This window comes from Microcebus murinus, chromosome 7 (genome assembly GCF_040939455.1).
Source record: "Microcebus murinus isolate Inina chromosome 7, M.murinus_Inina_mat1.0, whole genome shotgun sequence".
NCBI classification, from domain to species: Eukaryota; Metazoa; Chordata; class Mammalia; order Primates; family Cheirogaleidae; genus Microcebus; species Microcebus murinus.
The window spans coordinates 91,833,141-91,849,407 of NC_134110.1; the positions used below are offsets into that span (position 1 = coordinate 91,833,141).

Here is a 16,267-nt window from a genome sequence, read left to right on the forward strand (position 1 = left end):
AAGAGTCTTAAGCTTACTGCTGCCAAAATAAACACAGCTGTAGGAAATGATGACCCTCTCTCCTTTGTAACAATAAAACGGCTTCCTACTGTGCCTCCATGACTCTGAATGCTAGGTTAACATTCCCCTGGATTTCCGAGTCCCCTGTCTTTTCCCTCTACACACGTCCTATGAAGAATACAGCTTCTGACCTAATGACGAAACATAGAAGATGAAATTAGTTGCATTAAATTAGAATGTGACAAAAAGCCTTTCTAAATCTTTGTCACAATGCAACATTCAAGCAACATTAAGCCAACATAATACAAATAAATAGACAAAGGAAGAGGGTTAACATTTTGAGAAGAAATTTTGTAAACTGGATCACTTGAAAAATTGAAAAGGTCATTGATAGGCAGCATATGGGCTATGACAGTTTCTAACTTGGGATCCTACTGTACAATCACATGTGTGATCTCCTCGTGTTTAATCTTTGTATATAAAATTAACTGTTACAATGTTTTCTTCATTTTCGTATATTTCTCAGAAAAGCAAGTCTCCATTGCTAAAAGGCTGCATTCAAAAAACAAATGAGAAAAAGCATGAAGAATAAGATTCACATTTCTATGCAGTGTTTCTTGTTTTCCTATTTCTAAGTATATGTATTTCAACAACAGCATGCATTTTTAAAGTTAGTATTAAGACAAATTATCTTCTAAAAAGAGAAAGCAAAAGCTTTCCTTTATTTCTGTCACAACTCCCATTTATTTTGTTTTCGTCTTCTTTTCCCCCTGAAAGCTCTGTTGTTTATTTTTGAAGTTTAATTCTACCATGTTGGATTGTGGGAAAATAACAGCTTCTAATAGGGTTAATCTAGCTGCATAAAAGTCCATGCTGGGTATGATCATAATCTTGATTTTTTATTAGATCTTAGCTCAGAATATCTTGTGATTAATCAAAATGGCTCGCAGTACATGTAGTGCAAGTATCTCCACAGATGGGCTAGAGAATCAGAGTTCTTTTGAATATTTGTTTTAATCCCTTCTAGGATACAATAGCTTTGTTTCTTGTTGTTTGTTTTTATTTTTTTACTTTAAATCAGATTGACTTCACCGAATTAATGACTAGACAGAAATTTTGAAGTGCAGTTTCACTGGGATTACAAATGGAAAAGGAAGAAACTTGTTTTTTAATTGATAGTATTTTAAAGGGGATGCTTCACATGTTTTAAAAAATGTCAAATTATTAGTAAAATTTAAGAAATAATTCTATTCATTTGTAATTTGGATAAAAAACTATAAAAAATATATTTAAATACATTTCATAGAAATAACGCTGAGGTTTTTATTATTCTCCACAGCATGAAAGATTTTTCAAGATTATTAATTGTTCCTCTTCTGATTATGCAATTTCATTCAAATTGACATCTGATAACAAAGAGCTTTTCTTTGGCAACTAAACCATCTGAAATCTAACACCCAGGGCACAGCAAGAGCTCTCAGATTCACACTCAGAGATGTTTACTGAATTTGTCTGTCAGCTCAAGCAGGGAGCTGCTTCTGTGGTTTTTTCCTAGGTTCACAGGTTGACTGCCTAATGTTCTAGAAAGGTCAGAGTGCAGCTGCGGGGCTCCAGGGCTTGCTTGCATCTTGGTGCACAGCTTGCCGTTAAGTAGTTTCATGACTTTAGGCAAATCTGTTGATCGCTCAGGTCTTGAGATCCCTTACCTGTAAAAATGAGAGATTGCACTAAAGCCCCCAAGTTGCCATCTAGCTCTAAACTGTGTAATCAATCAATTCAGTGAAAAATTGCTCAATAGACACTACTATAACTTGCACATCCTCAAGAACACACCTCCATTTACTCTGTTAAGTACACTTAAGTGGTTTAAAAACTTCAAAACCTATAATGCATTATCCCCTACACCTTTAATGTATAAAAATATAATTGAAGATTTCTTAAGATTTAAAAAAAACTCCTACTCTTTATTTGTGGAAAGACCTAAATGCCTACACATGAGTTGGGATTTAAAATGAGACGGGTTTAGTTTGACTGCATCTGAACATATAAAAACACTGTAAATATAAAGCAAAATAATCAGTAAGCCAGGCGTGGTGGCAGACACCTGGAGTCCCAGTGCTTGGAAAGGCTGAAGCCAGGTGGGAGGGTCACTTGATCCCAGGAGTTTAAGGCTGCAGTGAGCTGTGATCGTGCCACCAGACTCCAGCCTAAGTGACAGAGCGAGACCCGTCTCTAAAACTAAATTTAAAAAATAAAAAAATTAGTAATTGAAATATGTTGTTTTACATGATTTCCAACAAGCAGCTTGACTAGAATTTAGATTTTGCCTGTCCCATTGCACACCACCAAGCACATAGTAGATAACCACAAATATTAGTCAAAACTAACTTTAGGTCTTATTGACTATATTTGTCAGGCAGGATTTATAACATGACTTGTGAAAGACCAAAAAAAATCAGGCAGCTGATCATTTGCTTTCTATCAGCATTTTACCAAACTAACAGTTGCATAGAATAAATTATATCAAGCAGTGTATTTAATTTCCAAGAGTTCCCCTTAGTCACAGACTCTTCAGGTCTACGTACGATGATGGGAAATTGAACATACAATAAGACAGATTGTGACTTAACTGTCAAGCAGCTATTCAGGCCTTGCAAGACATAATTTCCTCAAAAAGTTGCTCACCGAAAGTTGTGAATCAAACTATTAACCCCAGAACATTACCTACTGGAGAAACTTAGTAAACACAGGTCTATGACTATATAAGACGCATTGAATAAAGGAATTTAAAGAAGCTGTGTAATTCATGCAATCTACTTCTAGACTGGATAAATAACTCATATGTGTTTTTAAAATAAGAATGACTTGATTTTTCTTTTTCTTTCTCTTTTCTTTCTTTCTTTCTTTCTTTTTTTTTTTTTCCTTATAGGAGACCTGGTGAGCCTCCATTGATAAAAGGCTGGCTTCCTTATCTTGGAGTAGCCCTAAAATTCCAGAAAGATCCCTTGAATTACATAAAAACTCTTCAAAAGCAGCATGGTGACATTTTCACTCTTCTCCTTGGGGGTAAGAAGCAGTTCTATAAGTGTCTTACATATGTCATAGTTTCTCACTTGTTCTTTAATGTCTTTATATTTCTCTCTAGGCAAAATGTGGAATATTTGCATACCTTTGTTTTATCTGTAGAGCTAATGCAAAAGAAAACCATGTTGTTGAGTACAGTAATCCTCACATTAAAAAACAAGTTACAGAACTCTCTTCATAGTACCTAGGGAACCTCACTCTCCTGCCACACTATGTCATTTTTGCATTGTTTGGCTTGGTTTTAAGAATAGTAAAATGTATACATTAAAAAGCTAGAACATTTTTTTTAAGTAATGCCTTTACTTTGTAGCGCAGTTTTAGGTTTACAGAAAATACAGCAGATAGTTCAGAGATTTCCCATATACCCCCTCTCTTCCCATTACAGTTTCCCGTTGTTAACATCTTATATAAATGTGGTACATTTGTTAACAAGGGAAGAGCCAGTATTGATCCATTATTAAAAGTTCATGATTTGCATTAGAGTCTACTCTTTGTGTTGTATATTCTGTGGATTTTTGACAAACGTAGGGGATATGTATCCACCATTACAGTCTCATGTAGAATAGTTTCCCTGCCCTAAAAATCCACCTATGTATTCTTCTCCCACCCCCAAGTTCCTAGCAACCAGTGGTCTAAAATGTACTTTTCATCTAAAAATGTTCATTATGCTTCAAACTTTAATTTTTGCAAAAATAAACAAAGAAAAACCCAGCAAGATTACTACATACCCCAACATCCTGGGTCTGAGAACAGAAGCTGGAATGTTCTGAGCTCATCCTTTTTTGAAGACCAAGATATCCAACCATGTTGGTTATCTATTGCTGAGTACCAAATCCACCCAAAATGTATGGCTTAAAACAATTGGTCTTGCCTGAGTCAGTTGTATGACTTGAGTTATCTGGGTGCTGGATTGGAGCAAGATGTCCCAGATGGACCATCACATCTGGCTGGGCCTCCTTGTCCACATGGTCTCTTATCCTTAAGAAAAATTCTTTACATGACATCTAAAAGGATGTTTCAAATGAGAGAGAGGAAAAGCTGCAAAGTTTCTTGAGGCCTAGGCTCAGATATTGTAAAACTTCATTTCTACCACCTTCTATTAGTTGGACTAAGTCACAATGCAACCCAGATTCAAGGGTGGGGAAAGAAACTCTGCCTCTTCCTGGGGGGAGCGACAGGGTCACATTGCACAGGACACAGGTGGAAAGATAGAAGGAATTTATTGTAGCCATCTTTGCACACAGTCTTCCAATTTACCAATCTTCAATGTATTGCCTGAGCTAGCTCTTCCCTTTCTTTGCTTTTGTCTGTCCTGTCTATGCCCTGAAGGCTGATCTCTACAGATGAGATTACTCACATTCTTTTGTTGTCTGACTTCCAGTTACATGATTGCAGTGGGAGAATGAAGAACCTGCTCCCAGCTCCCCAGCTCTCACCAGGCTCTGATAACAAAGTTCACACTCCTTCCTTCCTTCATGAGATAATTGGGGACATCAGGAATAATCTTCCTTAGGTCCCCACGCATCTACCAAATGTACCTTCATTTCACAATTATCCATACCACATTTTGTCCAGTTTCAAAGAATGTTCAATCCATTTACCTGTTCCCCATAACCTTTTCTTCCTGCCTCCTCCGGGCTGGTATTAACATATCATGATTTATTTCTGTCACACACATGTATCTTCATTTTTTTTTCTTTCTTGGGTTCTTACCTTAGCTTATAACCATGCTTGAGCTTCTCCTATATTCTCCTCTAGTTACTTGCCACTTTTTTTCCTCTTTTGCATCCAGATTTTTGAAGTGAGTTGCCTACGTGTGCTGTCTTCAGTTGCTTGTCTCCCAGAGTCCTCCTAAGCACAACCAGCCTTCTGCCTGGCAGATGTCACTCACGGGTCCACCTGACTAGCTGCCTTTTCAGTCCTTCCTAAAACACTCCGCTGCTCCTTCACTTTCCTGACATTCCCCCTTCTGGTTCTTTTGCTGACTCTGAGGAGTCTTTATCTAGATTATCTCTTTGCATGCCTCTTTCTTAGTTTAATTCCTATATCTTCCTCTAACCAGCCTTGGAATTTTATGTTCTATTCCTAGAGAGCTAGTAATTTTTTCTGCCTGCAATTACATTGCTAAGGGTCAGTGGCCAACTTCTGTACATCCAGTAACTTAATTTCACTGCTACCACTGTAATGTAATATTTGGGAGGAAAAAATGATTCCATTTGTTGAAATTGTCAGCATGGCTGAGTTTTCCCATGAACAGGCAGTATCAGTTTTGTCACAACTTGCTCCTTTGCTGGGCAGCTGGCAAGTCTCTTCTAACAATACTTGTTTGCACTCTGGGTTCAAGAAAACTGAAATGGAAAAAAATCATGCATCTTAGAGATACAGAAATTGTCGTATATAACATAATCCTCCCAAGGATCCCCAAGATCAGGTGTCCACCTACCTCTCCAGCCCGGACTCCTGCTGCTGGTTGCCTTGTGTTTAATGCACCATTAATGCATCACATTGTTTGAAATTTCCTTCTCACACACCACGTTCTTTTGTGCCTCTGTGTTTTCTCTTGCTGTTCTTTCTGCCAGAATGTTGTTGCAGAATGCTGACTGACGATGGACACACCTTTTGAAGCCATAGTCACATGTTACTTCCTCTCAAAACCTTTGCTAACCATCTATGTTCTGGAACATTTCTCAGGGTCCAGTTATTCCCAGTATCACTCTTGTTAGAGCATTTACTACATTGTGAATTTATTGCTAATTTACTCGTCTATCTCCCTTTATTATTCTGTCAGCTCCTCTATTACCAACATTTAGTCTAGAGCTCAGCATTGATTGAGTCACAACAAATATCTGATGGGGAAATCCCTAATACCTTAGAGCTGATGAAATATTAATATTAATACTAGAATGCTAAACAAATAAAGATCAGAGCTGGTGCTTCTCTTCTAAATGAGCCTTTGGCTTCATGATTCCAAAACTGCATTTGTCACTTTAAAAAAAAAGCCCTCATTTTAAATAATTAACACTTGTGTTTCTAATGAGCAAATACAACACATGATTGAAATGTTCAGTTTTTCTTTTTAAATATATTGTGCAAAAATAATGTAAAATGATTAAGCAGGAACTTGTGGCAGATTTGAATAACTTTACTCACTTTTCAAAAAACAACCATTTTCTGCTGACACTTGATGTCTTAATCTCAGATACTGAGAAACTTGCTGAATTTCTAACATCTAAATAATCTGACCATGGATATGTTTTTGAACTCAACAGTAGACAACCAAAGTTGAATATGCACTATACTTCCCATTCGCTTCTTGCTAGAATTTGGATAAATTCCTGTCAAGAAATCCTGTTAATGTATATGGTTCTGATGACTGGTTAGCAAAGTAGCTCATTTAGAAAATGTGAAATGAAGAACAAAGTCTTCCACTGTTGTCTCATAATGTGATTTCAGTGAGTGTATGTTCTTGCATGATGAGCAAATGATTGTCATCCCCCAAAGTCTCAAGGGACACGGATGTCATCTTAATAAAGAAATTAAAAGGTACATCTTTTCATGAGAAACCACATAAATTCGTGACCTGTCGCAGAAAATAGTTCTCTAATTGGTTTTGTGTGGTGGTGCAGCGGAATCGTTTTCCCTGGATGTCACCCCAGCAAAGCACCACTGTACATCATTGTCAGCAGCTAGTGAAATCTCCCTAATAAGAGGGGGAGTACATAAATGTAGCCATCCTCATAAAGTAAAAAGTTGGCTCATAATCTACTCTCCCAACTAATATTTTCAGCTTGAGATTTAAAAAAAAATAGTGAAAAACCAGCTAAACATGGAGATTAAATGCTTCTAATTATGGGGGAAAATTTTAAATTCAAATTTGTCTTGTATTTGTTGACTGGGCATTTCTATTCCAAGCAGCCAAATAGTTGCCCTGAATTCCCATAGCCAGATCTCTATATAGCACCAAATATCTGAAATGAAAACATCAAAATTCAATTTATAGTGATCCAGATGTTAAATTCCTTATGTATAGGAGATCAGGGTGAATGACCAATTTTTTTTTTTTTAAGTACATTTAGTGACCTGCCTCGAATCATGTAGCTTTACCCTCCTAAAGAAGTATATCTGAAGGAAGTGAAAAAAGGCTGTTGAGTTGGGAAAGGATCATGCACAGGTTAGACAGCAATGACAAGAATGCTACAGTTAGTATTGTAAGGTCCAGTCAGCTTCTAAAAAGGGAAGAACATGAAATGATTGGCAAGGAAGACATTAAAAATTTTGACACCATTTCAAATATACTGTCCAAAAGGGTGATTTTATATTGTATTTTTTTGCAGCCGTAGGCACCATTTTGACATTTCGACAAATGCAAACTCTGAAATTCTTTAAATCAAGATATCGTATCAACTTCTGACAGCATTCTCTTCTCTTTGGAAAATATGGCAAAAGGCGTTGTTAGTACCTTGTGATCTTTGTGAACTAAGTAACATGTCTGCTGACACTGGACATTCATTTACATAAAATCACACTGGAGCAGAAGTTAATTTTGCTCCAGGAATACATGGCCTTCAGAATACGTTTGCAGAAGATTTCCTTTGTTAAGAAATTTAAATTCATTTTATGAATGTATATGAGTTTTCCTAACTGTCTGATTAAAGATCACAAAGAAACTCTGGTTTTGCATCTCACATTAGCAGATGGTGGACAGATGGTTTAAATTAATATTAATTTTGGAAAACTTCGCTTAAATTGTTTATACTGAAGATTAAAAGTTGGAAAGCCAGCTAACATCTCCAGGGTTATTAGTACTTCCAAACCCACTTGAAAAGTAAAATCCAGGAAATCAAAACATCTACTTCTAAAGCAATCCACATCTCAATAAAAGAAACAGCAAAACACAGTGCCTTGATAGTGAAGAAAATTAAAATACGAAGGAGAAACAGAAAATACAGATCCTAGAGTGAAAAGAGCGTTGAAAAGAATGAAATTTCATCTACAAATTGCTTTAAACTAATCAGAATCATTTTTTTAAAAGAACTTATATACAAACAACTGCTTATTTTCTTAAAAAACAATTTATTAGTAATTGGTTGCTAACCTGGACAATTTTTCCACATTCAATTTGTATTCCCTTTATTTGACATATAATTTCTCCCTATAGTCTCACTCTCAAGGTGGGAAGGTTGAGGGGGGTGAAAATGTGTGTATTTGTAATGAATTGTAGACAAAACAAAATCTCTGACCTGCATACAGTCTTTACTTCAGTAGACCCAATAACAGGTACCTCATGCTGTCATGTCTGAATATATTCTTGTCTTATATTTAGACGACTGTAAAAAATTGGTGAGAAAAAATTCACAATATTCTCTAAAGCTTGTATGTTTTACAAACTAAACCTCTTATACACTCTCTGAATTTTAGGGAATAATCCCAAATAACCCTAAAGATATTTAGCAAAATCCTTCCATTTTGTGAAAGAAAGTACTAATCACCACCTATGAAAATACACAGCTTTGCCTAAAATTATATCCTTTGCAAAATAGGAGAATTGAGTATTTCCCCCCAATTACTTGTCAGGCAGATGCTGAAAATTATTTAATTAAGATGCTACAGTAAAGCAGGTATCACAAAGTATACCCAAATCCAGTTGAGTCCTTTTTGCTCTCCCCAGAGCAAAAGTAAAAAAAATTGTTCAGTTTACTTTGTAGAATACAGTGGACCAGAATGAGTACCCACTTCTAGCTCTACCCTCATTCCTAGATCAGCTCACATTATTAAATGAATGAAGGGGAAATGTGGTGAATAAAATTCAAGTTGCATGAATAATTTTTAGAAAAAAATCATATCACATGTATATTCATGCATTATTAAAAACTTAAATTCTGTTTTAAAATTATAAAGCAAAACCACATTTATCTTGTTTCTAGGATTAGGTTGAACATTATTTCAAAACTTCATCCTAAATATCTTGGACCAAAGTGAATTTAATTTCTGTGATGCCATCTGAGTTACCATAGATAACAAGTGAGAAGCGTTCCTCTAAGAAACTTACACACACACAGGAATAAGGAAGTGAAGACAATAAATAATTAGACATTGCCATTTTTAGAATCATCCAAACTTTCTGTGTATTCTAGAAAGACTTATTAAATACCATTATTTAATACTATCTGCATGGTATTTCTAATTAGAAGGAGTCTTAAAACAGCACTCTAGCGAGAAGAGACAAACACTGTGAGAAAAAGAACCATGCGTGGGAGTAACTTCTTGTCCAGGCTCTGCCACTAAAATGGCAGCACGACCCTTCCTCTTCTGACTTCCTTTAGCTTTCTCGACTGATAAATGCAGGAGTTGAGCTGGGAACTCTCCAAGATCCTGCCAGTTTTGAGAGACAAACCATAGTATGACTGTGTTCCTCAAAGTTCCTCCTTAGAAGAATCCTTTGAGGACATTATCAAAAATAGAGACTGTAGGTCCCACCTCCGAGCCTTATGAATCAGAATTCTACAGAAATCTATATTTTTAAGCAGCACCCCAAGTTTTTTAATCAGAGATGAGGTCGGGGCAACACTGATGTATAAAAAAGATACATGTCATCAACTCCAGGAACCCTTGCTGATTACTCCAGACTGCAGCAAACTCCACTTTCTGCTTCCCTTACACTTTGTCCACTTGTGCTATGTCACTATCCATAGCGATACCATGACATCTTTACATCATCATATCCCAAGAGGGTAAGGGATCCAGCGAACTGTCTAGATCTCAATAAATATTGTAAATGAGCGCCTGAATGAATGGATGAGTCAATGGGTTCTAGTTCGGAATCCTGTGTCAGTCACAAGTCACTATCTGCCCCTGACCATGTTATTAAACCTCCCTCAGCCACTATTTTCCCATCCATAAAAATGAAAATGCTGGCATTTGCAATTTTTTGTGAGTATCAAATTAGACATTTATGTGTGAGTATCTGCTTCATACTGCATGGCCATTTATTTGAATTAAAATTATTGTATTTGAACAAAACTAAAATGACAAATCTAAGTACAAGAAAAGCTCTTTATGAAGGATAAATAATCAGATATGGAATGCCATCTTACTGATTTGTTTTATGGTTTTCTTATTTTATTGTGGAAAAATATGTGAAGTTTTTAAGTCAAGGTATTATGAAAATATTTAAATGATATTTAAAATGTTTGGGTACCTTAGTTAAAATAAAAATTGGAAGAGTAATTATCTCCTTAAAGGTAATTAAGAACTTTAGATATTTGACGTCAAGCTTCTAGAGCTTTTCCCACCATAATTCCATTTTCAAAGGAAAAATGTAGAGGATCTTTGAATGAAATGGATTTTTTAAAACTTTGCACCTTAGTTATTATTAGGGTTTTCTTAATGTTGATTAAAATATTTTTAAACTTAAAGTATTTATTTTTATTTTGTTACAAATGAACTTTTTTTTTTTTTTTAGGGAAGTACATAACATTTATCCTGGACCCTTTCCAGTACCCATTAGTGTTGAAAAATCACAAACAATTAAGCTTTCGAGTATTTACTAATAAAATATTAGTGAAGGCATTTGCCATCAAAAAGTTGACAGACAATGATGAAATGAATGATGAGCTTCACCCCTGCTATCAACTTTTGCAAGGCAAATCTTTGGACATACTCTTGGAAAACGTAATACAGAATCTAAAACAAGTGTTTGAACCCCAACTATTAAAAACTACTAGTTGGGAGACGGCACAATTGTTTACATTCTGCGGCTCAATAATATTTGACATCACATTTACAACCATCTACGGAAACATCCTTGCTGGCAACAGGAGAAAACTTATTAGTGAGCTAAAAGATGATTTTTTAAAATTTGACGACAAGTTCCCATATTTAGTATCCGACATACCCATTGAGCTTCTAGGAGATACCAAGTCTCTTCAGAAGAAACTCATAAAATGCTTCATATCAGAAAACTTAGCTAAGTTGCAAGGATGCTCAGAAGTTTTTCAAATGAGGCAAAATATCCTGGAGAAATACTATGTGCGTGAGGACATGGAAATAGGAGGTAAGAAACTTTGAATGAGTACTTGCCTAAAATAAAATAATTTACAGTAGACCTTTGAAATAAAAAGACAAAATGGCGACCTTGAAAATTTTTATGCTCTTTCTAATTGGCTAATGATAAAATGTTTTACTCCGAAACAACCCTTTGTGATAATTGATTTTTTTTTTTTTTTTTTGCTGAGGTGGTAAAACAAGATACTTAATGGTGATAATGAGAAAGAGTATAACTAAGCTGCATTTACTCCTCTTATCTCATCCCCCACCTCCCCGCCCCCCCTACACATTACATTTTAAACTATTCTCATTAAGCAGAAAATTAGACTTCAGAAGCCTATTGGTTCTCATTAGCATGCACTGATCCTTGGCTGGGTCTGTGTCCTAACATCTTTTAATTAGCACACTGCAAATCTAATCAGTGTAATAAACGCTATTAATCTTCCTTTTCACTTATTTTCTCCCAGCACATCATTTAGCCTTTTTCTGGGCCTCTGTGGCAAACACTATCCCAACTATGTTCTGGGCGATGTATTATCTTCTGCAGCACCCAGAAGCTTTGGCAGCGGTGCGTGACGAAATTGACCGTTTGCTACAGTCAACAGGTCAAAAGAAAGGGCCTGGATTTTTCATCCACCTCACCAGAGAACAATTGGACAGCCTGATCTGCCTAGGTAATTTATTTTTATCTGTTATGAAGAAAAGAAGGTATCTCTCTGCAAACTCAGTTTATCACTCATAGCTGTTTACCAAGAGGTAGAGGACACAGCTGCCTAATTGACATAATAACACCCATTTACATCAATTATAAATTATGTAGTTTATAGCCGTAGATACTCTCATTGCATGTAAACATTAAGGCCTAGGTAATTAACTATGCAAGGTATGCAAAAGGCTAAACTAAAGCTTTGCAATTACTTGAAAAAAAGTGTATGCCTATTAAGTCATTTGATTCTGAGCATCTGTTGGTGTGCTAATGCTTTCCAAACATTGCTGCACTATCTTGTCAAGAAAAGTATTGGGGAATTGAAAAAGAAATTATTTCAGAAAGGCACCTTGTGTGTAAAGTGTATTTATTCTTCCTTAAATAGTGTCTATATTTTCAGGCACAGGTTAGGGTGGTTTATGTAGCTTGGAGTGTATGAGTCTCAAAAATATAGAAAAAATGTTTTCCAGTTTCCCATTGGAAGTCTATGATTTAAACACACTCAAAAAAAGAAAAAGAAAGGAAGGAAGAAATAGAAAGAAAGGAAGGAAGGAGGGAAAGAGAGAAGGAAGAGAGAGGGGAAGAAAAAGGAACAAATACAAACTGGTGTGAAATGTCAATATTCCACAAAATATTCACTGGCTCATGAGATAAGCTTGGTCACTATTTCAAATACGTTTGAGGTTGATAGTGACTAAAGTTTTTTTTATTTCTAGGCAGGCCTGGACCTCAGTGATAGGAGCTTTTTATCCTAGCAGATTGCATTCCCCTTTACTAGTTTTGAGAAGACTCTCCACTACCACTACCTGAGTAAACTTACACTCCCAAAGCTAAATTCCATATCGATGAGTTATTCTCTATTTCTTCTGCAGTGACATTTCATCCTGTGATATTCTTTAGGATATAATATTCCAAGTCCCTTTGTACAAATGTAGGAATAAATGTTTATGTATTTCTGCTGCTTTGCTCCTTTGACCATGTAAGCAAGTATTTTAGCCTATGTTGGCCTCAATTTTTTATCTTTTAAATATGTTCCTGGTTCTTTGATGGGAACTTCTGGGAGCAAAGGCCCTCCCTGTCTTGGTCAGTATTTACCACCAATGGGCATTGAGAGGAATGGCCCAGGTGTTCTAGAGAGTGTTCCCACTGGTCAGACTAAGACCGATTGGAGGCGATGGCAGGAACCATGCCATGTACTGGCAATCAATTAGGAAAAATGTGTCACCTTGTAGTTTTCTGTCTTTTGCATACATGATCAAAAGAATTTTATATTTGCTTTGAGAAAGAAAATAATCCGAACATTATTAAAATACAAATACATTATTTTTCTTTGTAGAATTATTGAGAAACAAATACAAAAATTTGTGTAAAATTCTGGCTAGTTGCCTCAGCCTAGATACACAGTACTTTCTGGGTTGAAGATTTGCAGTTTCTTTAAAGATCTAGGTTGCATTTCCCATCTATTCAAGTAATTTCCATTGTGTTGTATGAATAAGATGACACAAACTGGGAAGTCATGCAAGTAACCTTCAAGGAATATATGTTTTTGTATTCTCTACGCAGTTATTACTTAAAACATTTAGTTGAGAAATCATCAATTCTCCTTTTAGTCTCAACTCCTTGCTATTGAAAGAAAAGATCATTTTTAAATTGCAGCATTAAAGCAAACGTGTTTAAATTAATTTGACCAGAAGAACTGGCAAATTCTAGCACTGTAATTTGAGTCCATTTAAGCCTATGACTAGAGCTAGAGACTTTCATCCTTGGATCGCTCATAAATTTACAGCTCTCCTATCATTAACAAGTGAATAACAACAAAAATCCCAAGTGAGTTTTGAACCACCTGCCTAAAGGCACTACCTTCAGCAGCCGAGAAGGTTCATTAAGGTTCATCACGACCTCGGTTACCAGCAGAGGCCAGTGTTGTTCATTATGAGAATTTAAAATGATGGAGCTGATTGTGATCTAGAAAAACTGTGTTTATTTTTTAGTTTCACAAGATAGAAGGTTTTGTGCGGATTATTTTTATGTGAATCAGTTACACAACAGATAACTTCTGCAGATAGTCATAGCTCAATTGTGAGTGTTTTTATATCAAAAGAGCATGAACCGTAGCTGCAGGGACAAGACTTACATAGCTAAACATTCACGGTGGATGTACCACATGGTATGGGCGTACGTGCTTGTCATCTTCTTAATGAAAGAGTTCTTTGTATTTTAAATGCAATGTTTATACAAAAGATATCTCGAATTTTTATTATCATAAGAAAAAAGATTACAATGATAAATGAATGCTGGATTTTTTTATCAGGAAGGAGAATTTTGTTACTAGTACTGCAATGGAAAAGGAAATTTCTTCTTTTTACAGAGATTTTGCATGTCAGCGCACTTTGATGATAAAACAGGAGTGAGAAGGAACAATAGGCTGCCACACTCTGTTTACGTACTTCAAAGCAATCATCTGTTTTAAGAGGTTATGATAGATTTGTGCTTTTTCCCAGTGCTCTTGAAAATCTTGTTAGAACCATTCTATTCTGTTCTTTTAGGTAAAGAAAACAACTTTTTATACATATTTATATATCTTATTAAATAAAGATTCTGCTTATCATGACCTCACTAAAATGTTTTATGTATTAATGTTTAGTAAAGATCTCTACTATTAAATCTAAATGAAAATTTTAAATAATAGATACAATGAGGTTCAGGTTAACTGTTAGTCGGGGCCTAAATCTCCATAAGAAAAGTCACTTATAGAGTGGAAGTTTGAGAACCTCTGAGAGAAAAGAATTTCTTTTTTTTTCAATTTTGCCAGAAAGAAAAAGCTGGGGTGGAAGTAGGGTTTAGAACTGCAGGTTTCAGATATGGAGGAAAAAAAGTGGATAAAGGATGATTCAGAAAGATGAAGATAAGAAAAAAGTTAATGCAATGAGAGAAATCTCTCAAAATTGGATTAACAGCAAATAATCTCAATGAATACTTCATATGGTTTATCTGAATGATGTATGTAAATAACTTAATGTAGTAGCACAGAGTGGAGGCTCAGTAAATGTTATGGATTGTTATCACCAAAATGATACTTAACCTCTATGACACCCTTACAAAGTTTATATTGTTTACTTCATTTTCAATTATAATATTTATGAACATCATACGCAAGCTACCTTACCCCAGAGGAGTGCACTTCCTGCTCATCCCCCGTGAAAAGACCAAACACACTCTAGTAAGAACATAGGGCAAAGTGGAGTACGGCTCCTGAATGGATCAGGTGAATTGCAGGCACCTAATTTTGTTCGGTTACATATCCTGAAATTGAAAACAGTTACAGATAGGTCCCACTGAGGGACATTGAAATAAAAGGAGGTGCCCTAAAACTAGAGCTGCGCAAAATCTCTAGTACTTTTTTTGAAAGAGCATATTGTCAATTGTAATAACTCTAGCTTGCAGTGATTCCCCATAACAATTACATGAAAGATTTCGAAGCCCATTGTTGGTGACTAGTTGGGGGGAACCTCAGAAAAGAATGATCAGTTGGTAAAAATAAAGGTCCTTTAATAGCAAATAATTGTTATTAGACATAGTCCGTGTTAAATATCTTGATGATTTCAATATTTCAAAGCAATTCTATAGACCTATTATTTCATGTGCTCTTTACCAAAATACTCTGGAGGACTGTGGCAGCTATTATTTTGCCATGATTTGTACAGATGAGAAGAGTCTCAGGGTGCTAAACAACTTGCCTAAGCTCATAGAGATGATGAAGGACAGAGGCAGGACTTTCACTAAGGATTTCTCCCCAAACCCACGTTTTCCCCCTGAGACCTATGTGATACCAGAGCCCTTGGGATCTTTTTTCATTGTCCCAGCTGTGAGGGGAGAGGAATTCTTTATATCTCTATTCTACAAAACCAGCCATGATGCATGTGAACAAGACCAGGAAATGGGGGTCAGATGATTATACAGTTGACTGAATTTTTAACTTCAGGATAAGATATTATGGATGATAATATTAATAATTATTATTTGACTAGGTGTCAGGCACCATGTTAAGTGCTTTGCATATATTATTTAATTCTCAGGTCTTATTATTTTTATTTAATTATTGTGTGACAAGGTTCAGAAAGATTAGTTACCTAACTCAAATCATGCAGCTAGATAGTGGCAGAGGCAGAAATTGATGCCAGGTCTAACTTCAATGCTTACCCCTCCACCACTGCCACTTCAGATGAAAATGCTCTAGAAATGGACCAGAGACCTTGACCACTATTTTTCACAAGACATGTATCACTAATTCTCAAAGGCAGTTGAGTTTGAGGGTTAGGGGAGGGCTAGAGATTCACATTACAATCTTGTATTATTTTTAAATGAAAATAAAATTTTTATTTTAGAATAATTTAGGATTTACAGAAAAATTACAGAGATGATAGAGTTTCC

The 16,267-nt window shown here is 35.7% G+C and overlaps 1 protein-coding gene across 1 annotated transcript in view; it reads left to right on the forward strand.

Moving 5' to 3' along the window:
• Nucleotides 1–16,267, forward strand: part of CYP7B1 (cytochrome P450 family 7 subfamily B member 1) — a 189,306-nt gene that overhangs the window by 156,818 nt on the left and 16,221 nt on the right. The window contains exons 2-4 of the mRNA XM_012763352.3: nt 2,930–3,066; nt 10,547–11,137; nt 11,598–11,804. Coding sequence (XP_012618806.3) covers nt 2,930–3,066; nt 10,547–11,137; nt 11,598–11,804 — 935 coding nt within the window. The remainder of the gene's footprint in view (nt 1–2,929; nt 3,067–10,546; nt 11,138–11,597; nt 11,805–16,267) is intronic.